This window comes from Bombina bombina, chromosome 1 (assembly GCF_027579735.1).
Source record: "Bombina bombina isolate aBomBom1 chromosome 1, aBomBom1.pri, whole genome shotgun sequence".
NCBI lineage: Eukaryota > Metazoa > Chordata > Amphibia > Anura > Bombinatoridae > Bombina > Bombina bombina.
The window spans coordinates 1,509,473,109-1,509,501,076 of record NC_069499.1 but is presented as its reverse complement, the minus strand read 5'-3'; the positions used below and the strand labels follow the sequence as shown (position 1 = coordinate 1,509,501,076).

The following is a 27,968-nucleotide window of genomic DNA, read 5'->3' as shown; positions in this document are numbered from 1 at the left end:
GAATATGCGCTAAATCACTAGGTAAAAGAAAGAAGTCTAAATCCTATGCAATGCACTAAAACAGAGCCATTAAACTACTTGAGACCCCCGATGCAATAGCTCCTTAAAAACAATTCACCCCTTAATCACCATGATCCAAAACCCTTAAACTCATTCTCAAATCTCAGTCATGCTCCCTAAACACCCATGCACCCCAAACCCCCCAATACAATTTTAAATGGCTAAGATCACAGTGCACTTTTGAGGCATCGATAGAAGCTGGTAGCCATTTATAGACTTATTTATTATATGATACAATCATATTCCTATCATGGTCTATTGTTTAAGAAAAACATAATTTATGTAAGAACTTACCTGATAAATTAATTTCTTTCATATTAGCAAGAGTCCATGAGCTAGTGACGTATGGGATATACATTCCTACCAGGAGGGGCAAAGTTTCCCAAACCTTAAAATGCCTATAAATACACCCCTCACCACACCCACAAATCAGTTTAACGAATAGCCAAGAAGTGGGGTGATAAGAAAGGAGCGAAAGCATAAAAAAATAAGGAATTGGAATAATTGTGCTTTATACAAAAAATCATAACCACCACAAAAAAGGGTGGGTCTCATGGACTCTTGCTAATATGAAAGAAATGAATTTATCAGGTAAGTTCTTACATAAATTATGTTTTCTTTGATGTAATTAGCAAGAGTCCATGAGCTAGTGACGTATGGGATAGCAAATACCCAAGATGTGGAACTTCCATGCAAGAGTCACTATTTTATTATTATTATTATTATTATCGGTTATTTGTAGAGCGCCAACAGATTCCGCAGCGCTAAAAGCAAAGGGGGAGTACAACAAAACAATTATAGGGTAGAGGGCCCTGCCAATAGTTGCACTGTTGTAGTCAGCGCTTAAGAAGGTGATCTACTAACAGCTGGACTATTAGGCTTACATGCTAAGAGGGTTCAGGGGATTGCAGTGGAGGAGAGGAACTGGTATTAGGAAAGGTTAGCGTAGGTTGTATGCGTCCCTGAACAGTAGAGTCTTTAGGGAGCACTTGAAGCTTTTAAAACTAGAAGAGAGTCTTGTGGAGCGAGGCAGAGAGTTTCATAAGATGGGAGCCAGTCTGGAGAAGTCCTGTAAACGGGAGTGTGATGAGGTGACAAGAGAGGAGGAGAGTAGGAGGTCATGAGCAGAGCGAAGGGGACGAGAGGGAGATGTAGGGGGGAGCAGTGCAGTTGAGGGCTTTGTATGTCAGAGTGAGAGTTTTGTGTTTGATCCTAGAGGCAAGAGGAAGCCAGTGAAGGGATTGGCAGAGAGGCACAGCAGATGAAGAGCGACGTGTAAGGAAGATGAGTCTGGCAGAGGCATTCATTATGGATTGTAAAGGAGCTAGGCGGCAGGTGGGGAGACCAGAGAGAACAGAGTTGCAGTAATCAAGGCGGGAAAGAATGAGAGAGTGGATTAAAGTCTTAGTTGTGTCTTGTGTAAGGAAGTGTCTAATTTTAGAGATATTTTTAAGGTGGAAGCGGCAGGCTTTAGCCAATGACTGAATGTGAGGAGTGAAGGAAAGATCTGAGTCGAATGTGATCCCGAGACATCGGCGTGAGGGGTAGGGGTAATGATGGAGTTGTCGACAGTTATAGAGATATTGGGGGTGGAGATTTTGGAAGAAGGGGGGAAAATGAGGAGCTCAGTTTTGGAGAGATTTAGCTTGAGGTAGTGAGAGGACATCCAGGAAGAGATGTGAGAAAGACAGTTAGTGACACGGGTTAGCAAGGAAGGAGATAGTTCTGGTGCAGAGAAGTAGATTTGGGTGTCCTCGGCGTACAAATGATATTGGAAACCGTGGGACTTAATTAGGTAACCTAGTGATGATGTGTAGATTGAAAAGAGAAGGGGACCAAGGACAGAGCCTTGCAGTACTCCGACAGAAAGTGGTGACGGGGCGGAGGAGGCCCCAGCGAAGGCTACACTGAAGGTACGGTTTGACAGATAGGAAGAGAGCCACGAAAGGGCTGTGTCACAGATGCCGAAGGATTGGAGGGTTTGGAGCAGAAGAGGATGGTCGACAGTGTCAAAGGCTGCGGACAGATCAAGGAGGATAAGCAGAGAGAAGTGGCCTTTTGATTTAGCTGTAAGTAGGTCGTTGGTGACCTTAGCAATAGCTGTCTCTGTGGAGTGATAGGGACGAAATCCAGATTGCAGTGGGTCAAGAAGGGAGTTTAACATAAGGAAATGGGATAGGCGTGCATGTACTAGTTTTTCGAGAAGCTTAGAAGCAAGAGGGAGGAGGGAAATTGGGCGGTAGTTGGATGGGGAGGTAGGATCAAGGGAAGGTTTTTTGAGGATAGGTGTGACCAGCGCATGTTTCATTGATGAGGGAAATGTACCAGTGCTGAGGGAGAGGTTGAAAGTGTGTGTTAGTATAGGGGTAAGGGTAGCAGACAGAGAGGGGAGCAGCTGTGAGGGGATAGGGTCAAGGGGACAGGTAGTGAGGTGAGAGCGTAGTATAAGTGCTGAAACTTCGTCCTCAGTAACAGGGGAGAATGAATTTAAGTTTCAGGTAATGAGGGTTGTGGGTGAGTGGGAGTATTTGAGGGGGGGAGAGAATGGAATTGTGTTGAGAGCTGATTTCATGTCTGATGGAGTCAATTTTGTTAAAGAAGTGACTGGCAAAGTCGTGGGCTGACAGAGAAGTTGTATTAGGAAGTGGGGGAGAACAGACGTTTTGGGTTTGAAGAAAGATTAGAGATAAGAGTAGAGAGGTAGTGTTGCTTGTGCAGATTAAGGGCAGAGTAGTAGGAGTTCAAGATGAATTTGTAATGAAGAAAATCAGCTGAACTCCGTGATTTTCTCCAGTGCCGTTCAGCAGTACGGGAACATCTGCGTAGGTACCGTGTCAGAGGAGTATGCCAGGGCTGGGGATGAGTGTGTGATTTCCTAACAGTGGTAAGGGGGGCGAGATTGTCAAGGACGGATATAAGGGTGGAGTTATAGTGGCAGATAGATTGTTCAGGGCAGGAAAAGGTGGAGAAGGATGAGAGGAGCGGTTGAAGGGAATTAGCAAGTTGTTGCTGATCTAAAGACCTAATGCTTCTGTGAAGTTTGGTGTGAGGAGTAGAAGGTGGGAGAGTTGTAGGAAGGGATGATATGTTGCAGGTAAGGAGATGGTGGTCAGAAAGAGGAAAAGGGGAGTTTGAGAAGTTTGAGAGAGTGCATCGATAGCTAAAGATCAGGTCAAGGGAGTGACCGTCTTTGTGAGTGGGAGAATCAGTCCATTGTGACAGACCGAAAGAGGAAGTGAGTTGCAGAAGTTGTTTAGCAGATGAGGCAGTGGGATTGTTAAGGGGGATGTTGAAGTCGCCAAGAATGAGGGCAGGGGTATCTGAGGAAAGGAAGTAGGGTAGCCAGGCAGCCAAGTGATCTAGAAATTGAGTTGTGGAGCCAGGGGGTCGGTATATGACTGCAACACGTACAGAGAGAGGGGAGAATAAGCGAATCATGTGGGTTTCGAATGAGGGAAAAGTGAGGGAAGAGATAGGGTGTATTTGTTGAAAGGTGCAACGAGAGGAAAGTATAATACCTACACCACCTCCTTGTCTATTACCAGACCTAGGAGTGTGGCTGAAGTGGAGACCCCCATGTGACAGAGCAGCAGTGGATGCTGTGTCTAGGGGAGAGAGCCAGGTTTCTGTTAGGGCCAGAAGGTTGAGGGAGCGGGAGATGAAGAGGTCATGTATAGAAGTGAGTTTGTTGCAGACAGAGCGAGAGTTCCAGAGTGCACAGGTGAAAGGGGTAATGGTTTTAGATGCAAGTTTTCCAGAAGGCTACCTGTAGAAAGTTAAATGGCAGTTGCGGGAGTTAAGTGAGAAGGTCTGTGTTGATTTTTTTTTCTGTGTTCTGGTATAGACTGTGTAAAGGGAGAGAGATAAATTGGTTAAAGGGACACTGTACCCAAAATATTTCTTTCGTGATTCAGATTGAGCATGAAATTTTAAGCAACTTTCTAATTTACTCCTATTATCAATTTTTCTTCGTTCTCTTGCTATCATTATTTGAAAAAGAAGGCATCTAAGCCTTTTTTTGGTTTTAGTACTCTGGACAGCACTTTTTTATTGGTGGATGAATTTATCCACCAATCAGCAAGAACAACCCAGGTTGTTCACCAAAAATGGGCCGGCATTTAAACTTACATTATTGCATTTCAAATAAAGATACCAAGAGAATGAAGACAATTTGATAATAGGAGTAAATTAGAAAGTTGCTTAAAATGTCATGCTCAATCTGAATCACAAAAGAAAATTTTTGGGTACAGTGTCCCTTTAATGATGGTCCAGAGAAAGTGTGTTAAAATGAGTGGGAGGGTACATTTATGGACATTTTAAGCTAAGGGTCAGTCATGCAGAAACCAAAAAAAAAAAACATCAAAAAACTAAATATTACAGAGATAAGACAGACATACAAGACAGACAAGGGGTGAAATAAAACCATTCAAACATATACAGATAAGTGGACAAGAGGTGCTTAAACTATGCAAATTACTAGAGAGGGAGGGATAAAATAAAGACAGCCAATTCCGCTGAAAAATTAATCCACTACCCAAATCAAAAAAGTTTCAATTTTTATAATGAAAAAAACTGAAATTATAAGCAGAAGAATCAAACTGAAACGGCTGCCTAAAGTACCATTCTACCAAAACTGCTTCTAAAGAAGAGAAAACATCAAAATGATAGAACATAGTAAAAGTATGCAAAGAAGACCAAGTCATTGTTTTGCAAATCTGATCAACAGAAGCTTCATTCTCAAAAAGCCCAGGAAGTAGAAACTTACCTAGTAGAATGAGCCGTAATCCTCAAAGGCGGGAATCCACCGACTCCAAATAAGCATGATGAATCAAAAGTTTAAGCAAGATGCCAAATAAATGGCAGAAGCCTTTTGACCTTCCTAAAACCAGAAAAGATAACAAATAGACTAGAAGTCTATCTGAAATCTGAATAGCTTCAACAGAGAATTTCAAAAACTCTTACCATATCCAAAGAAAGTAAGAACCTCACCAAAGAAGTCTTAGGAAAACAATAATTCCTCCCTAATGTTGTTAGAATTTACAACTTTAGATAAGAATTGAAATGAGGACAGCAAAAACCACCTTATCCTGATTAAAAAATCAGAAAAAAAGAGATTCACAAGAAAAAACAGATAATTCAAAAACTGTTCTAGCTGAAGAGATGTCCAAAAAGAACAATACTTTCCATGAAAGTAAATAATGTCCAGAGCAAGCATATGCTCAAATAGAAGAGCCTGAAAAGCCTTCAGAACCAAATTAAGACTCCAAGGAGGAGAAATTGGCTTAATGACAGGTTTGATACAAATCAAATCCTGAACAAAATAATGAATATCAGGAAGTAACACTGCCTTATCCTGATGAAAAATCAGAAAAGGATATTCACAAAAAAGAGCAGATAATTCAAAAACTCTTCTAGCAGAAGAAATAACCAAAAGGAACAATACTTTTCCAAGAAAGGAATTTAATGTTCAGAGAATGCATAATTTCAAACGGAGGAACCTATAAAGCCCTCAGCACCAAATTGAGACTCCAAAGAGGAGAGATTGAATTAATGACAGGCTTGATACGGACCAAAGCCTGTACAAAACAATGAATATCAGGATGATTAGCAATCTTTCTGTGAAAAAAGAACAGAAAGAGTAGAGATTTGTCCTATCAAAGAACTAAAGACAAAACCTTATCCAAACCAACCTGAAAAATAATAAAATTCTATGAATTTTAAAAGAATGCCAAGAAAAGTAGGTCTTCCAGACTCAATATAAATCTTTCTAGAGACAGATTTATGAGCCTGAAACATAGTATTAATAAATGAGTCAGAGAAACCTCTATGACTAAAAATCAAGCGTTCAATCTCCATCCCTTCAAATTTAATGATTTGAGATCCTGATTGAAAAAAAAAAATGGGCCTTGAGAAAGAAGGTCTGGTTTAAACGGAAATGTCCAAGGTTGGCAACTGGCCATCCGAATGAGATCCGCATACCAAAACCTGAGAGGTCATGCTGGAGCCACCAGCAGAACAAACAAATACTCCATAAGAATTTTGGAAATCACTTTGGAAGAAGAACTAGAGGCGGAAAGAAATAGGCAAAAAGATAATTCCAAAGAAATGTCAATGCATACACTACTTCCGCCTGAGGATCCCCGGACCTGAATAGGCCCCTGGGAAGTTTTTAATTCAGATGAGATGCCAACAGATCAATTTCTAGAAATGCTCACATCTGAAAAATTGAAAAACATATCTGGGTATGAGAGACCATTCTCCCGGATGTAAATTTTGATTAACAGAGATAATCCGCTTCCCAAATATCTATACCTGGGAAAAAACCCACAGAATTTAGATAGGAGCTGGATGTAGCCCAAGCTAATATCCGAGACACTTCTGTCACAGCCTAAGGACTGATAGTCCCACCCTGATGATTGACATACACCATAGTTGTGATATTGTCTGAAAAAACAATAAACGTCTCTTCTTCAAAAAGAAACTAACTGAAAAACTCTGAGAATGCACGGAGTTCTAAAATATCAAATGGTAATCTCGCCTCCTGAGATTTCCAAACCCCTTGTGCTGACAGAGAACCTCAGACAGCCTCTCAACCAAAAAGACTCACATCTGTAGAGATCATGGTCCAGGTTGAAAGAAACGAAGAGACCTGCAGAACTAAATGATGGTGATCTTAACCACCAAATCAAGAGAGATAAATATTAGGATTCGAAGATTTAAATGTGAAATCCTAGAATCCCTGCACCATAATTCAGCATAAAAAACTGGAAAGGATCTTTCTATTGAAAATGAGCAAAGGGAATTGAATCCAATGCTGTGGCCATAAGATCTAAAACTTCTATGCATATATAGCAACTGAAGGAAATAATAGGGACTAAAGGTACCGACAGACGGAACCCAATAAAATTGTCCCTTGTCTGAAAGAGACAAAGATAGTGACACAAACTATCTGGAAACCTAAAAAAGGTGACCCTTGTGTGAGGAATCAAGAGCTTTTGAAAAAAAGATCCTCTAACTATGTCCTGGAAGACAGAAAATAATCTGAATGAAAACAGAAAAATGAAAATATGCATTTATTGTATCAAAAGAAAACAAATAATGCTATCACTGACCAAAAAAAGGCAGAATAGTTTGCATAAAACTCCGAAACCCAGTTCCTAAAAATGGAACTGGAAGAAATACCCCAGAAGATTCCAGGACTGAGCAGCGCTTGAACCCCACGGGTGATCAGCCATGCTTCAACAGTACTCAAAATATATAGGACCGAAACACACTTAAAGAAAGTGTTAGCCTTACTGGAATAGCTGGAATATAATAGAGAAAAAAGACTTCTCACAGACGGTTTATTCTGAACTTATTCTGTACCCCAAATCAAAGAAATTTGGACCGAATAGAACCAAATAAATTTCAAAAAAGTCTTAACCTGCCCCTTACCAGCCGAGCTGGAATACGGCACGTACATCGCAATTTTAGGGAGCTGACCTTGAACTGAAAAATTTCCAATTAAAAACATGATACTTGGGAAAGAATTCAGAAATTTGTTCCTTAATAGGAACAACCAAACTAATATAAGCTTAAAGTTTAGTCTTAGAACTCAATTTTGAAGCCCAGAGTAACAGTTAAGAATTGAATCCAATTATAAAACAAATAATTGAATATCTTAGAACAAAAGAAATATGGATTTTTAGAAATCACAAAATTCTATTAGCTAAAACAGCTAAAGACATGGATTAAACCTCATTTGCGAAAATATTCAATAAAATGAAGACACAAATGAAATTATTAGCATGATAGTCCAGTTAAAGGACCAGTCAATACACTGGACTTGCATAATAAATGCAAAAGAACAAGACAAATGCAGCAGCACCTAGTCTAGAAAATTTTGTCCCTTAACAATGCTAAAATAAATCATAATCTGATACTTGATCTTAAAGTAAACAGAAAAAATGAAGCAATTGCAACATTATCCAAATAAATCACAGGTCCAAGAAAAGTACCTGAAACTAAATAATTTTCCATAAATAAGATACAACCATCTAAAGGAAAATAAATACTATTTTGCTATAGAAACAATATCATAATTAGTAGGAGTAGAGATAGCCCCAATAAATTGGAGAACCCTTCAAATTGAATTTAACTGCCGGCAAAGAATATAGTTTAAAACCTTTGAAGAAGGAATAAAAGAAAATTCTCAGCCTATTCCATTCCCTAGTATGAGGAACTGGAAAAAAACCTCTGAAAACACAGAAGAATAAATAAGCAGAAATAAAATGTTAGCTAGTCTTGAAAAAGAACTAGCACAAACTTACTTCACCACCTCCACGGGAGGCAAAGTTTGTAAAACTGAATTGTGGGTGTGGTGAGGGGTGTATTTATAGGCATTTTAAGGTTTGGGAAAGTTTGCCCCTCCTGGTAGGAATGTATATCCCATACGTCACTAGCTCATGGACTCTTGCTAATTACATGAAAGAAATGAGTAACTCACGATAGTTAGGTAAAATTAATAGGGTTAAAGACAAGTTTAAAAATTCTCTAATTAACTTCCAATTTCAATAAGAGGTTAAGACACGGAGCTCCTGGCAGATGCGTGATGCAACCTCACAGTTCGGCAGCTAACTCTGCCCCCAGCATGCAGCATTACATAACAATTCATTATTTTATTTATTATTTTCAAAGCGTATCATCATATCAATATTTTTTGAGGGGGCACAGCATTCCATTTGAGTGGGCATTGCCCCCCAATGCCCCCCCTTGGAGCCGACCGTGAGCAATTTGTGTTATTAATTAGTAGTTTATTCTGAATTGTTCTAGGAAATCTATTTGACATTTAATTTACTCTGGTCAAGAATTAGTTTTCCAATAATATTGTGTCCATATCTCATGGTGTAGCAGACGATTTGGTTAATCTGAATTAATTTAAATAATTTCTATAGATTGTTTTGTACTTTAATATTGTAAGAAATTTATTATACTGTATATTTCATAATAATTGAGCACTCGTTACTGCATAAATATAGTCTCTGTGTGCATGATATTACACCTATCAGAACTTAGTTATTATTATTTAGGATTAAATATTAATATTTGATAATAATTGTATTATTGTTATTAATTATTAATATTCATAAACATCCCAACAGGTCTTTGGCACTGGCAATTATTAGTTTCTATTTTACCTCTTATTGTGTCCTCCATGCTTTATATGGTTCCTGAAAACCAATGCAAAAAACTGAGAAAAGCATTTTCTTTAAAGCTTTTTACATGCTTGCCCAATTTGTAAAGACAGAGAAAAATATATATTTTTTTCTTGTTATACTGTTTTTGTAATTGTTTGTAAGTTAACTAATTTAAATGGCTGCACTTCTAATGGATTGGAATACCATAGAAAAGAAAGTCATAAAATCATTCAAATTAACATATATTTTTTTGCATGTAATACCTTAATGAATTGTAAAGTGGGCCCCTGCTATCTGATGTATGTCTGAGTATGAAACAAAGGGCAAGAATAGACTTAATATCACATATGGGTGGGGAACAGATGTGTTAGTGAAGCATGGAAACTATTTCCTACCCTATTGTACTTGGATGGGAATATAAAAATCAATTTAGATGAAAAATGTTGAATGAAAAGGTACTAAATGCTGTAAATCTCCATTGAAGATGTCCATTACAGATAAAGGGTTATGATTACATTACTGTAACCTTAAGAGCTGTGAATGGGCTATTGTATCAGTCAGCTTTGAGTGACTTCACAGTTTTTATCTCGAAAACCAGTACTTCCCACACAGTTTTGAAACTTTGTTAGGAAACTTTAAATGCCCAAATCCATTTTGCATTGTGATCACTCAAGAAACATGATGACTAGTTCAGCCGTAAAAATCCATTTCAAGAGCAAATTGCAGATAGATTTTAATCGACTGTGTTTAACCCCTAAGCAATATAATGGGCCAGGGAGTTTATGTATAAAATTAGATCTAATCTGATAAAAGTTCCTGTCTGTTGAAAACATGTTTATTTTCTTTTCTTCAGTCTTGATTATACCCTTTATCAACAAATGTCATGCTTAGTGTAATACAGAAAAAGAGTTTTAATAGCAAAGAGCCAAAAGGCCCATCAAGTCTGTACATATTTCCTTCTAAATTGTAATTATGTGTTTGCCGAAGGGCAAAACAGGGGGCAAGAATAAATTGATGAAAATGTGTGTGGAGAGAAAAGGTTGGTAGATAATAGACAGATAGAAAACTATTTTCAACTAAGACACCACTGAAAAAAATAATTAATGCTAATAATCTCCTTTGGAGGCATCACTTTAAATTGTTTTAATGCTGAGTATTACTATGATAAAAACCAAACCGCCTCAATTACACATTTCCCTCTTCTCTGTTTCAGATAAATTATCAAATCCTGTACTGACAACTGAAACTTCTGAATCTGTGATAGGCAGAAATGAGACAATACGCTGCATTTCCGCAAATGGATCGCTACCCATAACATATACCCTGTTCCTGAACAAAACCAGCATAGGGAATATTACTGTGTCTGAACGTAAAAACGCCACTTTCTATGTTATAATTCATCACAACAGCACTGGGCCTTATATGTGCGAAGCAAACAACACTGCAAATAAAACTAAGAAAAGCAATACATTTAATTTTGTATTAAAAGGTACGTACACTGTTGCATCAGGAGTGACTGAAGGGTTTAACTACAGGTGATGGCTATATGACATCTTATTGAAGCTGTTACATTTATGATTAGGGGAGCACTAAGTGCATTATAAAGTGACATGAAACTCAATTTTTTCTTTCATGATTCAGAGAAAACGTGCAATTTTAAACAACATTCCAATTTACTTCTATTATCTAATTTGTTTTGTTCTCTTGGTATCATTTGCTGCATATATATGCATCAAGTTATTGGCTCACCCACGTGCACTGCTTCAACAAAGGATACCAAGAGAATGTAATAAATTAGATACTTGGGCCTCGATTTATCAAAGCTTCAACTGCTAATACATTTGAATTCTGCGTCGAGTTTGACGTGAAATTGATTCGCCGTAGTTAACAAAGCATCAAGATTGTCAAATGTTGCAATGTTCAACGTAATTTGCACTCCTGTGAGATGAATCAGATGCACATCGATGCTCGCGGTCTTTAAGCGGAATACTGATGATCCGCTTCTATATCCTCCGAAATTGTAGCGTAATACTAATGATACACGTTGACATTCGATTGTAATTGAATTCTTTGAAATGTATCAAATATTCAACATGTACGCTCGCGTCCATTTAATCATTTACACACTGAGGCATAACATTATGCCATTAAAATTGACCCCCCCCCATTTCCAATAATAGATAATAAAGAACAAGAGGGGCGCCTCATGTGTGCATCAATATATACACAAATGTAAAATCAAAGAAAAAAAGCCAAATGGGTACTCACAATTGGCCCAAGTACACTTATGTACTAGTAGGAGCTGGCTGGTATCTTCAGGTGTACCAGCTAAACCTCTCCAGGTGCAGAGTAGATACTGCAGGGGGATCTTAGTCACAGTATGTGCTGATGGATAGTCAGAAGCAGTGTGTAAAACTGCTATAGAAGGTAATGAACCAAAGCTTGCATAAAACAAGTTCAGTTTATTAAAACAAATGTTAATAAGTTTAAAACAATAGCAAGCAAAATTTAAAATCATGCAACGCATTTCTCAACCTAGCATGGGTTGTTTCATTAGGCATAGTAATCCTTCTAACTGACAATCCATTTAAACAGAGCTTGATCCAATAGTGAATCAGGACACACCCCTAATGGGCGTTGCTAAGCCTGTTGTCAAACACTGATGAATAATAGAGTGTAATTATTAAATAGTTAATAACTATTTAGTAACTCTTCTACCTAGTTAAAATAAATACAAACTTGCCTGTAAAATAAAAATAAATCCTAAAATAGCTACAATGTAATTATTAATTATATTGTAGCTATCTTAGGGTTTATTTTATAGGTATTTAGTTTTAAATAGGAATAATTTAGTTAATAATAGTAATATTATTTATATTTATTTAAATAATAATTAAGTCAGGGGGGTGTTAGGGTTAGACTTAGGTTAAGGGGGTAATAAATTTAATGTAGGTGGCGGCGGTGTAGGGGGGTCAGATTAGGGGTTAATAAATTTACTATTAGTTATATTGTAACTAGCTTAGGGTTTATTTTATAGGTAAGTATTTAGTTTTAAATAGGAATAATTTAGGTAATGATCAGAATTTTTATTTAGATTTATTTCAATTATATTTAAGTTAGGGGGTGTTAGGGTTAGGGTTAGGCTTAGGTTTAGGGGTTAATAAATGTAATATTGTGGCGGCGACATTGGGGACGGCAGATTAGGAGTTAATATGTATAATGTAGGTGGCGGCGGTGTCAGGGGGCAGATTAGGGGTTAATAAGTATAATGTAGGTGGCAGCGGTGGCAGGGCGGCAGATTAGGGGTGTTTAGACTCGGGGTACATGTTAGGGTGTTAGGTGTAAACATAACTTTTATTCTCCCATAGGAATCAATGGGATATCGGGCAGCAGCGAACATGAGCTTTCCTGCTTTCAGACTCCCATTGATTCCTATGGCATCCACCGCCTCCAGGGTGGCGGATTGAAAACCAGGTTCACTGGGCTGGAATAGTGCCAAGCGTACCTGGTAGAAATTTGATTACTAGCAAAAGTAGTTAGATAGTGCCGAATTTGCATTTGGAACATCTGTAGTGACGTAAGCATCGATCTGTGTCGGATCGTATGTTACGTCACAAAATTCTACTTTTGCCGGTCTGTAGGTTTTTATAACTAAGGGGAATCAGGCTCGCCACAATTACGCTGTGGAATTCCAGAATATTTGCGGTTGATGGCTTGATAAGTAGATGCCAAAATATAATAATATGTACTTTAATTACTTTACCTGCAAATTTATACTGCATTGCCTCGTCATTCCCATAGAGCTTCCCGATTGGTGCACTTGGGAAAATCCCTGAATTATCATTGTAGCTTAGAGTGACTTAACTTCCTGTTTATAAGCGTATTTTATATCTCAGATTAATATTTTATGTGACCATTTTAAGATTATTCCTATATCAGTGTAATTTATACAAGATAGTGTATAAGAAATTAATTTATCTTTTGAGACTAGAAGGTTTGTTAGTAATATTTTAAATTTGTTCTAAAGTGTTGTAAGGTTATATTCAATTTGAGCTACATTGTATTTGCTGATATATGCTGGATAGTTGATGAATCACTATAAAAGCTTCTACTTGCTATATTTGATTTATTGCTAATCATGCTATATCTGATAATCAGACGTTGAATTTAAGTGGTTAACAGTATTACATTATTGAATTGTTATAACAAAAGTCCTGTTTTTAAGTGTATTTTATATCTCAGATTGATATTTTATTTGATCGTTTTCAGATTATTCCTATATCAGTGTAATTTATACAAGATAGAATTATTCTAACAAAAGCCCTGTTGATGTTAATTTTGGGTTAATACTCAATAGCTGAATTCTACTAATTAGCCATTACCCATTTGTGTTATTAATTAGTAATGTATTCTGAATTGTTCTAGAAAATCTCTTTGACATTTAATTTACTCTGGTCAAGAATTAGTTTTCCAATAATATTGTGTCCATATCTCATGGTGTAGCAAACAATTTGGTTAATCTGAATTAATTTAAATAATTTCTATAGATTGTTTTGTACTTTAATATTGTAAGAAATGTATTATATATTTCATACTAATTGAGCACTCGTTACTGCATAAATATAGTCTCTGTGTTCATGATATTACACCTATCAGAACTTAGTTATTATTAATTAGGATTAAATATTAATATTTGATAACAATTGTATTATTGTTATTAATTATTAATATTGATAAACATCTCAACAGGTCTTTGGCACTGGCAATTATTAGTTTCTATTTCACCTCTTATTGTGTCCTCCACGCTTTATATGGTTCCTGAAAACCACTGCAAAAAACTGAGAAAAGCATTTTCTTTAAAGCTTTCTACATGCTTGCCCAATTCGAAAAGACAGAGAAAACTATATATTTTTCTCTTGTAAGGTGTATCCAGTCCACGGGTTCATCCATTACTTGTGGGATATTCTCCTTCCCAACAGGAAGCTGCAAGAGGACACCCACAGCAGAGCTGTCTATATAGCTCCTCCCCTAACTTTCACCCCCAGTCATTCTCTTGCAGCTCTCGACAAGATAGGAAGTATCAAGAGATTTGTGGTGACTTAGTGTAGTTTTACCTTCAATCAAAAGTTTGTTGTTTTTAAACGGTACCGGCGTTGTACTGTTTTACTCTCAGGCAAAAATTAGAAGAAGAGTTCTGCCTGGAGGTTGATGATCTTAGCGGTTTGTAACTAAGGTCCATTGCTGTTCTCACACATAACTGAAGAATATGGGACAACTTCAGTTGGGGGAACGGTCTGCAGATTACCTGCTTTGAGGTATGTTCAGTATATTTATTTCTAGAGAGATGAATGAGTTCTAGAAAATGCTGACAGAGCCTTGTGTATTTGTGGTAAGCCTGATGCAGTGATTTAACAGCGACTGGGATCATGCTTACAAAACAGGGTAATACTCTTATTACTTAGTGACAGTTAAACGTTTACATGAATTCAAAAATATAACTCTTTATTTGGGGCCTAGTTTCCACATGGCTAATCAGATACTCCTAGGAGTATTTTCTTAAGGCCCCTCTGGCATCCAGTACATGGTGGGAGGGGCCTATTTTAGCGCTCTAAATGCGCAGTTTTAATTCAGACTGAGACATCCAGCTTCCCTAGATGAGTCCTCTGGCACCTGAGGACCATTATAAGGGGTTTATTTCTACACAAAATCGTACTTGAGGGCAGGTAGGAGCCTCAGCAGAGCTGTGGCAGGGTGCTTAACTGTCTTGTAACGTTTTTTAACGTTTTTAATCCGGTTTGGGGCCTAAGGGGTTAATCATCCATTTGCAAGTGGGTGCAATGTTGCTTTAATCCCTTACACACACTGTAAAAATTTCAAAGACTTTACTATATTTTTACAAATTTTTTCTCTTAAAGGCACAGTAACGTTTTTGTTTAATTGCTGTTTCACCTTTATTAAAGTGTTTTCCGAGCTTGCTTGTCTCATTACTAGTCTGTTAAACATGTCTGACATAGAGGACACTCCTTGTTCAATATGTTTAGAAGCCATGGTTGAACCCCCTCTTAGAATGTGTACCAAATGTACTGAAATTTCTATAAAGACCATATTATGGCGCTTAAAGATTTATCTCCAGGGGATTCTCTGACTGAAAAAAGGGAGATTATGCCATCTAGCTCTCCCCATGTGTCAGAACCTATAACTCCCGCTCAAGTGACGCCAAGTACATCTAGCGCGTCTAATTCTTTTACATTACAGGACATGGCGGCAGTTATGAATGCTACCCTCACAGAGGTATTTTCCAAACTGCCAGGGTTACAAGGAAAGCGAGACAGCTTTGGGGCTAGAACTAATACAGAGCTTTCTGACGCTTTAATGCCTGTGTCCGATATACCCTCACAATACTCAGAAGCCGAGGCAGGTGAGCTTCTATCTGTGGGTGACATTTCAGACTCAGGGAAGGCGTTGCTTCAGTCTGATTCTGAAATGACAGCGTTTAAATTTAAGCTTGAACACCTCCGCTTATTGCTTAGGGAGGTTTTAGCGACTCTGGATAATTGTGACCCCATTGTGGTTCCAGAGAAATTGTGTAAAATGGACAAATACTTTGCAGTGCCTGTTTACACTGATGTTTTTCCAGTCCCTAAGAGGTTTTCGGAAATTATTACTAAGGAATGGGATAGACCAGGTGTGCTGTTCTCTCCCCCTCCTGCTTTCAAAAAGATGTTTCCCATAGATGCCGCCGTACGGGACTTGTGGCAGACGGTCCCTAAGGTGGAGGGAGCAGTCTCTACTCTAGCTAAGCGTACAACTATCCCCGTCGGGGACAGTTGTGCTTTTCTAGATCCTATGGATAAAAAATTGGAGGGTCTCCTTAAGAAAATTTTTATTCATCAAGGTTTTATTCTCCAGCCTCTTGCATGCATAGCCCCTGTTACTGCTGCAGCGGCTTTTTGGTTCGAGTCTCTTGAGGAGGCTCTGCAGGTGGAGACTCCGCTAGATGACATTCTAGACAGGATTAAAGCTCTTAAGTTAGCTAATTCCTTTATTTCTGATGCCGTTTTTCAGTTAACCAAACTAACGGCTAAGAATTCAGGTTTTGCCATTTTGGCGTGTAGGGCGCTATGGCTTAAGTCCTGGTCAGCAGATGTTACTTCAAAGTCTAAGCTTCTTAACATCCCCTTCAAGGGACAGACCCTATTCGGGCCCGGTCTGAAGGAGATCATTTCTGATTTTACTGGAGGAAAAGGTCACGCCCTTCCTCAGGATAGGTCCAATAAGAGGACCAAACAGAATAATTTTCATTCCTTTCGAAACTTCAAGAGTGGCGCAGCCTCAGTTTCCTCTAATGCAAAACAAGAGGGAAATTTCGCCCAGTCCAAACCAGTCTGGAGACCTAACCAGGCTTGGAACAAGGGGAAGCAGGCCAAGAAACCTGCGGCTGCCTCTAAGACAGCATGAAGGAGTAGCCCCCGATCCGGGACTGGATCTAGTAGGGGGCAGACTTTCTCTCTTCGCCCAGGCTTGGGCAAGAGACGTCCAGGATCCCTGGGCGCTAGAGATTGTTTCCCAGGGATATCTTCTGGAATTCAAAGGTTCATCTCCAAAGGGGAGATTTCATCTCTCACAACTATCTGTAAACCAGATAAAAAGAGAGGCATTCTTACGTTGCGTTCAAGACCTACTGGTTATGGGCGTGATCCACCCAGTTCCAAGAGAGGAACAGGGGCTGGGTTTTTATTCAAACCTGTTTATAGTTCCCAAAAAAGAGGGAACTTTCAGACCTATCTTGGATCTCAAGATCCTAAACAAATTTCTCAGGGTCCCATCCTTCAAGATGGAGACAATCCAAACCATCCTCCCTATGATCCAGGAGGGTCAATATATTACTACCGTGGACTTAAAGGATGCTTTTCTCCACATTCTGATTCACAGAGATCATCATCAGTTCCTCAGGTTCACCTTCCTAGACAGGCATTACCAGTTTGTGGCTCTTCCCTTCGGGTTAGCCACGGCACCAAGAATCTTTACAAAGGTTCTAGGGTCCCTTCTGGTGGCTCTACGGACATTGTTCTGGCCTTTCTGAGGTCTCACGGGTGGAGTTTCCTTCCTAGGAACTCTGATAGATTCAGTAGAAATGAAAAATTTTCTAACAGAAGTCAGGCTATCAAAACTTCTAACTTCTTGCCGTGCTCTTCATTCCACTTCTCGGCCAGCAGTGGCTTAGTGTATGGAAATGATCGGCCTAATGGTAGCGGCAATGGACATAGTTCCGTTTGCCCGCCTACATCTCAGACCACTGCAACTTTGCATGCTCTACCAGTGGAATGGGGACTACACAGATGTAAGATTTTGAATTAAACTTTTGATTTAGGAACGCAACTGCAGTTTCAACCAAAATTGTTTGTTACACAATTCTGTCTAAATCCTTTATTTCAGAAAGGACACTTTCAGAATTGTGAATTTTGCTCTAAATCAGGAAATAACAAAGATTTTACACAGCAGCAAACTGTAGTGAAATGAGTATTAATCTGATGTATATCTTAGAGAGAAAACAACAGAAATAACTTATGGCATAACGGAACAAATGCAGCAGCAATAAAGAAAGTCTTTCCCAGCAAGCAAGTGACTTAATTCAACATAGCAGGTTATGCAGGAGATATGCCTTATTAATTTTAGAGAAAAGCAGGATCTTTGTAGAGAACAAACAGTTAAGTAAAAATTAGTTGAAGCTTTGCTAGTAGATTTATCGAATAATAGCCACAAGTAAGTTAGCAGTAGATAGGTTAGTAAAGTGGTAATGCGGTTAAATAGTTTGGTACCTGTTACTCATACTTAAGTATTAAGGTTATTCGGTAGTAGTCCGTTCCAACCGCAAGCATGGAGAAAGTTTGTTAGTGCCAGGCCCGGAGTGGAAGTGACGTCACAGTTTGATTCCTTTAGCGTGCTGCTGTTTTGCTGTGTTGTAGGTAGGAGCTGCGAAAATAATGAAGCAGCTAATTAAACAGAAATAATAGTTGAACAATTCCTCACTTGAATATAAGGCATGAAATAGTGAAGTCCTTGAAGACAATAATGGCAAACTGAGTCTTCTGAATCCTCCGATATTAACCAGCGTAATATTATAGGTAAGCTGGAACATGCAAGGCAGAGAAATTTTGTAATCCCAACTAAGTGGAAAAACTTCAATACTAAGCACAGAGTGCAAGGAAAGCACCTGTCTTAAGGAGTGGTTAGCAAATCAGCAGTCAGTGGGAGTAACTGGGAGTGACAAAGTAAATCAGAGAACAGAATCTTACATGACCCCCTCCTCAAGGGAGCTGTTCCACAGCGATTGGCCGAGGCCTATCAGGGTGACGACGATGGAACATTGATAGCAGACGAGGGGAGTTGAGATTGGAAAGAGGTTCCCAGGAGTCCTCATCACTGGAATAGTTTTTCCTTCTTACCAAATATTGAAGGACCCCATTAGAATATCTGGAATCTAGTATGGAGTCAACTTCATATTCATTATCATCCAGAGGTAAAGGCGAAGGAGGTAATAGAATCTGGTTATGTCTCGTAGGTATATATGGTTTCAAGAGGGAAACATGAAAAGTGGGATGAATCCTTAGCGAATTAGGAAGCTCCAATCTGACAGCATTGGCATTAATAATCTTTTGAATGGGAAAAGGACCAATGAATAAACTGGCCATCTTCTTGGAAGGGATTTGTAGTCTTAAATTTTTTGTAGAAAGCCAGACTAAATCACCAACAGAATATTCAGGTGGTTTTCTTCGTCGAAGGTCATAAAAATGTTTTTGTGACTTCTGGGCATCTAAAATATTCTCTTGTATAGTTTTGAAATTTTCTTGTAGAGAATTATGTATTTCATCAAGCAAAGGTGAATCTGAAGAAGTAAAGGATATAAAAGAAAACTTAGGATGGTAAGCATAATTTGCAAAGAAAGGAGTCATCTTTGTAGAAGAATTGGTTGAATTATTGTAAGCAAATTCTGCCATTGAGAGATATTTAAACCAATCATTTTGATGATAAGAACAGTAGCATCTCAAGTAATGTTCAAGCCATTGGTTCAATCTCTCTGATTGTCCATTAGTTTGGGGGTGAAAAGCTGTGGAGTATCGATGGTCAATGTTAGTAATTTCACATAATTTGGTCCAGAATTTTGAGGTAAATTGAGATCCTCGATCGGTTGTTATGATAGAAGGAAGTCCATGTAACTTAACAATATTATCAATGAATAAATGAGCAGTCTCCGAAGAGGTTGGTAGTTTGTGAAATGGTAAAAAATGAGCCATCTTAGTAAAAAGATCAATGACAACAAGTATAGTGGTCTGGTTACTTGATGGAGGTAAATCAACAATGAAGTCCATTGACACATGGTGCCAAGGTTTATCGGGAACTGGTAAAGGCATAAGTAAACCAAAAGGTGGTTTTCGTTCAGGCTTGCAAGTGACACAAACCCTGCATGTGCCTATATAATCAGAAATAGATGATTTCATCTGAGGCCACCAAAATGTTCGAGAAACTAGTTCATGTGTCTTTTTAAGACCAGGGTGACCAGCAAGAGGGTTATCATGGCAAGTCTGAATGATTAGTGTTCTCATAGAATTAGGCACATATATCTTTTGACCTCGGAAATACAAGCCATGGTTTTTAAGCAAATCTGGTTCAGGTGGTGTTGGTTGTTTTTTACAGAAATCTCTTAATTCTGTTAAGATAGGGGTAGTGATACCAATGAAACATTCAGGAGATACAATGTCTTTCCTGATAGGCGATTCAGTTGAAGGTTTAGGAAGTCGGGATAAGGCGTCGGCTTTTGCGTTTTTATTGGCAGGTCTGTAAATAATTGAGAAATTAAAACGGTCGAAATACAGACTCCAGCGTACCTGTCTGGCAGAGAGTGTTTTGTTAGATTGTAAATACTGTAGATTCTTGTGATCCGTATAAATGATAATTGGTAGAGTAGTACCCTCGAGGAGATGTCTCCAGTGTTCTAGGGATCGACGGATAGCCAACAATTCCTTATCTCCAATGGCATAATTACGTTCTGCAGGTGTCATAAGTTTGGAGAATTAAGAGATTGGATGAAGAGGTTCTGATAAGGATTTTTGTTGGGAGAGTACTGCACCAATAGCATAGTCAGAAGAATCGACCTCCAAAGTATACTGATAAGATGGGTTAGGAAATTGAAGAATAGGTGCAGATGTGAATCTGTTTTTTAAGTGAATAAAGGCGTCTCTAGCATCATTTCCCCATTTGAAAGGAGTGGAAGAACCAGTTAGAATCGTAAGAGGTTTTACGATTTTAGAAAATCCTTTTATGAATTTCCTGTAATAATTGGAGAATCCTAGGAAGCGTTGTAACTCTTTCCTGGATTTTGGTTCTGGCCAATTCAAAACGGTGTCCACTTTTTCTTTTTGCATTTGAATTCCTGAAGGAGAGATGTTGTATCCCAAGAAAGAAACTTCAGTAGTATGGAATTTACATTTTTCTAATTTAGCGTAGAGTTTATGGGCTCTGAGTCGGGCGAGTACCTGTCGAACATGTTTCACATGATCCTCCAAAGTTCTTGAGTATATGAGAATGTCATCTAGATAAATAACTAGACATACATCAAGGAGATCACGGAATACATCATTTATAAAGTATTGAAAAGTGGCAGGGGCATTACATAGGCCGAACGGCATTACAAGATATTGAAATAGGCCATATCTGGTCCTAAATGCCGTCAGCCATTCATGCCCCTCTTTTATTCTGATGAGATTGTATGCCCCTCTTAAATCAAGCTTAGTAAATATGGAAGCATCAGAGAGCCTCTCAATCATCTCTGGGATTAAGGGCAGCGGATAGCGATTTTTGATAGTACATTTATTCAATTCTCGATAATCAATGATAGGCCTGAGACTGCCATCTTTGTTGCGAACAAAAAAAAACCCAGCACCAGCTGGGGAGGTGGAAGGTCTGATGAAACCTTTTTTTAAGTTTTCTTCAAGATACAATTTAAGTTCTTCGAGTTCTGGGTTACTTAAGGGATAAAGATGTCCAAATGGAATTCGAGCACCAGGCTGAAGATCTATAGGGCAATCATAAACCCTATGAGGAGGTAGGTTCTCAGCCTCAGTCTTACTGAAAACATCTTCAAACTCAATATATTGTATGGGTAAAGAGTCAGAAGGAACAGTTGAATGTAATAATAATGCACAAGGAAAACAGGTATTTTTGCAATAAGCAGACATGAACTTTATTTTGAAAGGAAACCAAGTAATTGAGGGGTTATGTACTTGTAACCACTTTAAACCCAAAACTAAAGAAAAATGGGGTGAAGGGAGAACATCAAAGGATAACATTTCAAAATGTCCATCAATGTTAAGCTTTATAGGAATAGTCTCAAAAATTATAGGACCAGAAAACATAAGTGAACCATCAATGACCCTAATAGGTATAGGAGTCTTCTTCTTGATGAGAGGGATTTTGTTTTTAATACAAAAATCATGATCCAAATAATTCCCAGTAGCCCCAGAATCAATGATGGCATCATTAATCATTACTTGACTTTGAAGCAGCTGTAAAGAAACAGATAAAGTACAATAAGTATTTTGTATAGATGATTGGAATGAAGTATACAGATAACTATACTTACTTTTCTTATTCTTTAATAGTAGTGAGCAATCTTGAACAGTGTGAGATGCATTAGCGCAATACATACATACATTTTTTATGCGCCTACGTTGTTTTTCTTCTTGAGTCAGAGGACCTCTCATAAAACCTATCTCCATAGGTTCTGCAGTTGTTTTAGTAGGAGTAAATGAGTTAGAAAGAGAAGAGGAGTAAGAACTTTTGGGTTTATATTCAATAGCATTTTTTTCAGCTTTTCTTTCTCTTAAACGGCGATCAATCTGAATAGCCATCTTCATAAATGTTTCTAGAGTCTGAGGAAGCTCAATTCTAGCAAATTCATCTTTTAGTGTCTCTGAAAGGCCAAGACGGAATTGGTTGCGGAGAGCAACTGGGGTCCATAGTGCATCTGTAGAGTACTGCTTAAAATCTGTGATGTATTCTTCTGCAGGTCTTTTCCCTTGTTTGAGACTCCTCAAAGTCATTTCTGCAGTAAGCTGTACATCTGTATCCTGAAACATCTCATCCATAGCATTAAAGAAATCATCCAGTGAGCTGAGAATAGGATCTTGATTTTCAATAAATTTATCTGCCCAATTTCTGGGGTCCCCTCTGAGAAAGGAAATGGTAGTCAAAACTCTCACTCTCTCAGTGGGGTATGTTCTAGGTTTCATAGAAAAAAGAAGTTGACAGGCATTTTTAAATGATCTGTATGTCTTTCTGTTACCAGAGAAAAGATCTGGAAGTGACAATTGTGGTTCAGTAACATTTTCTGCCTGATTGCCTTTAACAGCAATAGAATCCTTTATGATGTTACGTAAAGCTTCATTTTCAATCTGTAATTCATGCATACCTTGTGAGAGCTGATCAACCTTTTGAGTAAGGTTGTAAACAATTTGGCGTAAATCTGCTGGTTCCATAGAGAGGCTTAGTATTATGTAAGGTTTTGAATTAAACTTTTGATTTAGGAACGCAACTGCAGTTTCAACCAAAATTGTTTGTTACACAATTCTGTCTAAATCCTTTATTTCAGAAAGGACACTTTCAGAATTGTGAATTTTGCTCTAAATCAGGAAATAACAAAGATTTTACACAGCAGCAAACTGTAGTGAAATGAGTATTAATCTGATGTATATCTTAGAGAGAAAACAACAGAAATAACTTATGGCATAACGGAACAAATGCAGCAGCAATAAAGAAAGTCTTTCCCAGCAAGCAAGTGACTTAATTCAACATAGCAGGTTATGCAGGAGATATGCCTTATTAATTTTAGAGAAAAGCAGGATCTTTGTAGAGAACAAACAGTTAAGCAAAAATTAGTTGAAGCTTTGCTAGTAGATTTATCGAATAATAGCCACAAGTAAGTTAGCAGTAGATAGGTTAGTAAAGTGGTAATGCGGTTAAATAGTTTGGTACCTGTTACTCATACTTAAGTATTAAGGTTATTCGGTAGTAGTCCGTTCCAACCGCAAGCATGGAGAAAGTTTGTTAGTGCCGGGCCCGGAGTGGAAGTGACGTCACAGTTTGATTCCTTTAGCGTGCTGCTGTTTTGCTGTGTTGTAGGTAGGAGCTGCGAAAATAATGAAGCAGCTAATTAAACAGAAATAATAGTTGAACAATTCCTCACTTGAATATAAGGCATGAAATAGTGAAGTCCTTGAAGACAATAACGGCAAACTGAGTCTTCTGAATCCTCCGATATTAACCAGCGTAATATTATAGGTAAGCTGGAACATGCAAGGCAGAGAAATTTTGTAATCCCAACTAAGTGGAAAAACTTCAATACTAAGCACAGAGTGCAAGGAAAGCACCTGTCTTAAGGAGTGGTTAGCGAATCAGCAGTCAGTGGGAGTAACTGGGAGTGACAAAGTAAATCAGAGAACAGAATCTTACAACAGATTTGTCTCCTCTGTTAAATCGGGATCAAGAGACAAGGGATTCTCTTCTCTGGTGGTTATCTTGGGTCCATCTGTCCAGGGGAATGAGTTTCCGCAGGCCAGAGTGGACTATAGTGACGACAGATGCCAGCCTTCTGGGCTGGGGCGCAGTCTGGAACTCCCTGAAGGTTCAGGGTTCATGGACTCAGGAGGAAGCCCTCCTTCCGATAAACATTCTGGAACTAAGAGCGATATTCAATGCTCTTCAGGCTTGGCCTCAACTAGCTGCGGCCAAGTTAATCAGATTTCAGTTGGACAATATCACGACTGTAGCCTATATCAACCATCAGGGGGGAACAAGGAGTCCCCTGGCAATGATGGAGGTTTCCAAGATAATTCTATGGGCAGAGGTTCACTCTTGCCATCTCTCAGCTATCCATATCCCAGGAGTAGAGAACTGGGAGGCGGATTTTCTAAGTCGGCAGACTTTTCATCTGGGGGAGTGGGAGCTCCATCCGAAGGTATTTGCCCAGCTGATTCAACTTTGGGGCAAACCAGAACTGGATCTGATGGCGTCTCGTCAGAACGCCAAGCTTCCTTGTTACAGATCCAGGTCAAGGGATCCCCAGGCAGCGCTGATAGATGCTCTAGCAGTGCCCTGGTCCTTCAACCTGGCTTATGTGTTTCCATCATTTCCTCTCCTCCCTCGTCTGATTGCCAAGATCAAGCAGGAGAGAGCTTTGGTGATTTTTATAGCGCCTGCGTGGCCACGCAGGGCTTGGTTTGCGGATCTGGTGGACATGTCATCCTCTCCACCATGGACTCTGCCGCTGAGGCAGGACCTACTACTCCAAGGTCCATTCAAACATCCAAATCTAATTTCTCTGCGTCTGACTGCTTGGAGATTGAATACTTGATTTTATCAAAACGTGGTTTCTCCGAGTCGGTCATTGATACCTTGATTCTGGCTCGAAAGCCTGTCACCAGGAAAATCTATCATAAGATATGGTGTAAATATCTTCATTGGTGTGATTCCAAGGGTTACTCGTGGAGTAAGGTCAGGATTCCTAGGATACTATCTTTTCTCCAAGAAGGATTGGAAAAGGGATTATCGGCTAGTTCCTTAAAGGGACAGATTTCTGCTCTGTCTATTCTTTTGCACAAGCGTCTGGCTGATGTTCCAGACGTTCAGGCGTTTTGTCAGGCTTTGGTTAGAATCAGGCCTGTGTTTAAACCTGTTGCTTCGCCATGGAGTTTAAATTTAGTTCTTAAAGTTCTTCAAGGGAACCCTTGCATTCCATAGATATCAAGCTTTTATCTTGGAAAGTTCTGTTTTTAGTAGCTATCTCTTCGGCTCGAAGAGTTTCGGAGTTATCTGCCTTGCAGTGTGATTCCCCTTATCTGATCTTCCATGCAGATAAGGTAGTTTTGTGTACCAAACCTGGGTTTCTTCCTAAGGTAGTATCTAATAGGAATATCAATCAGGAAATTGTTGTTCTGTCACTGTGTCCTAATCCTTCTTCAAAGAAGGAATGTCTGTTACACAATCTTGACGTGGTTCGTGCTTTAAAGTTTTATTTGCAAGCTACTAAGGATTTCGTCAAACATCTGCATTGTTTGTCGTCTACTCTGGAAAGAGGAAAGGCCAAAAGGCTTCGGCAACTTCTCTTTCTTTTTGGCTGAGAAGCATAATCCGTTTAGCTTATGAGACTGCTGGCCAGCAGCCTCCTCAAAGAATTACAGCTCATTCTACTAGAGCGGTAGCTTCCACATGGGCTTTTAAACATGAGGCCTCTGTTGAACAGATTTGTAAGGTGGCGACTTGGTCTTTGCTTCATACTTTTTCTAAATTCTACAAATTTGATACTTTTGCTTCCTCGGAGGCTATTTTTGGGAGAAAGGTCTTGCAGGCAGTGGTGCCTTCCGTTTAAGTGCCTGCCTTATCCCTCCCTTAATCCGTGTCCTAAAGCTTTGGTATTGGTATCCCACAAGTAATGGATGAATCCGTGGACTGGATACACCTTAGAAAACAAAATTTATGCTTACCTGATAAATTTCTTTCTCTTGTGGTGTATCCAGTCCACGGCCCGCCCTGTCACTTTAAGGCAGGTGTTTTTTATTTTTAAACTACAGTCACCACTGCACCCTATAGTTTCTCCTTTTTCTTGCTTGTCAATTCATTAATGAATTGTAAAGTGGGCCCCTGCTATCTGATGTATGTCTGAGTATGAAACAAAGAGCAAGAATAGACTGAATATCACATATGGGTGGGGAACAGATGTGTTAGTGAAGCATGGAAACTATTTCCTACCCTATTGTACTTGGATGGGAATATAAAAATCAATTTGAATGAAAAATGTTGAATGAAAAGGTACTAAATGCTGTAAATCGCCATTGAAGATGTCCATTACAGATAAAGGGTCATGATTACATTACTGTAACCTTAAGAGCTGTGAATGGGCTATTGTATCAGTCAGCTTTGAGTGACTTCACAGTTTTTATCTCGAAAACCAGAACATCACACAAAGTTTTGAAACTTTAAGTTTGGAAACTTTAAATGCCCAAATCCATTTTGCATTGTGATCACTCAAAAAACATGATGACTAGTTCAGCCGTAAAAATCCATTTCAAGAGCAAATCGCAGATAGATTTTAATCGACTGTGTTTAACCCCTAAGCAATATAATGGGCCAGGGAGTTTATGTATAAAATTAGATCTAATCTGATAAAAGTTCCTGTCTGTTGAAAACATGTTTATTTTATTTTCTTCAGTCTTGATTATACCCTTTATCAACAAATGTCATGCTTAGTGTAATACAGAAAAAGAGTTTTAATAGCAAAGAACCAAAAGGCCCATCAAGTCTGTACATATTTCCTTCTGAATTGTAATTATGTGTTTGCCGAAGGGCAAAACAGGGGGCAATAATAAATTGATGAAAATGTGTGTGGAGAGAAAAGGTTGGTAGATAATAGACAGATAGAAAACTATTTTCAACTAAGACACCACTGAAAAAAATAATTAATGCTAATAATCTCCTTTGGAGGCATCACTTTAAATTGTTTTTTTGCTGAGTATTACTATGATAAAAACCAAACGGCCTCAATTACACATTTCCCTCTTCTCTGTTTCAGATGAATTATCAAATCCTGTACTGACAACTGAAACTTCTGAATCTGTGACAGGCAGAAATGAGACAATACGCTGCATTTCCGCAAATGGATTCTTACCCATAACATATACCCTGTTCCTGAACAAAACCAGCAAAGGGGTTATTACTTTGTCTCAACGTCAAAACGCCACTTTCTATGTTATAATTCATCAAAACAGCACTGGGCCTTATCAGTGCAAAGCAAAGGCTGCAAATAAAACTAAGAAAAGCAATACATTTAATTTTGTATTAAAAGGTACGTACACTGTTGCATCAGGAGTGACTGAAGGGTTTAACTACAGGTGATGGCTATATGACATCTTATTGAAGCTGTTACATTTATGATTAGGGGAGCACTAAATGCATTTTAAATTGACATGAAACTCAATTTTTTCTTTCATGATCCAGAGAAAACGTGCAATTTTAAACAACATTCCAATTTACTTCTATTATCTAATTTGTTTTGTTCTCTTGGTATCATTTGCTGCATATATATGCATCAAGTTATTGGCTCACCCACATGCACTGCTTCAACAAATGTAATAAATTAGATACTTGGGCCTCGAGTTATCAAAGCTTCAACTGCTAATACACTTGAATTCTGCATCGAGTTTGACGCGAAATTGATTCGCTGTAGTTAACAAAGCGTCAAGATTGTCAAATTTTGCAATGTTCAACATAATTTGCACTCCTGTGAGATGAATCCGACGCACATCGATGCTCGCGGTCTTTAAGCGGAATACTGATGATCCGCTTCCATATCCTCCGAAATTGTAGCGTAATACTGATGATACACGTTGACATTCGATTGTAATTGAATTCTTTGAAATGTAACAAATATTCAACATGTATGCTCGCGTCCATTTAATCATTTACACACTGAGGCATAACATTATGCCATTAAAATTGCCCCCCCCCCTATTTCCAATAATAGATAATAATAAAGAACAAGAGGGGCACCTCATGTGTGCATCAATATATCCACAAATGTAAAATCAAAGAAAAAACGCCAAATGGGTACTCACAATTGGCCCAAGTACACTTATGTACTAGTAGGAGCTGGCTGGTATCTTCAGGTGTACCAGCTAAACC

General features: G+C 38.6%; 1 protein-coding gene across 6 annotated transcripts in view; it reads left to right on the top strand.

Moving 5' to 3' along the window:
• Positions 1–27,968, top strand: part of MILR1 (mast cell immunoglobulin like receptor 1) — a 267,612-nt gene that overhangs the window by 24,585 nt on the left and 215,059 nt on the right. For all 6 annotated transcript variants that reach the window (XM_053708026.1, XM_053708062.1, XM_053708053.1 and 3 more), the window contains exons 3-4: positions 10,450–10,725; positions 26,860–27,132. In XM_053708026.1, the coding sequence (XP_053564001.1) occupies positions 10,450–10,725; positions 26,860–27,132 (549 nt within the window). The remainder of the gene's footprint in view (positions 1–10,449; positions 10,726–26,859; positions 27,133–27,968) is intronic.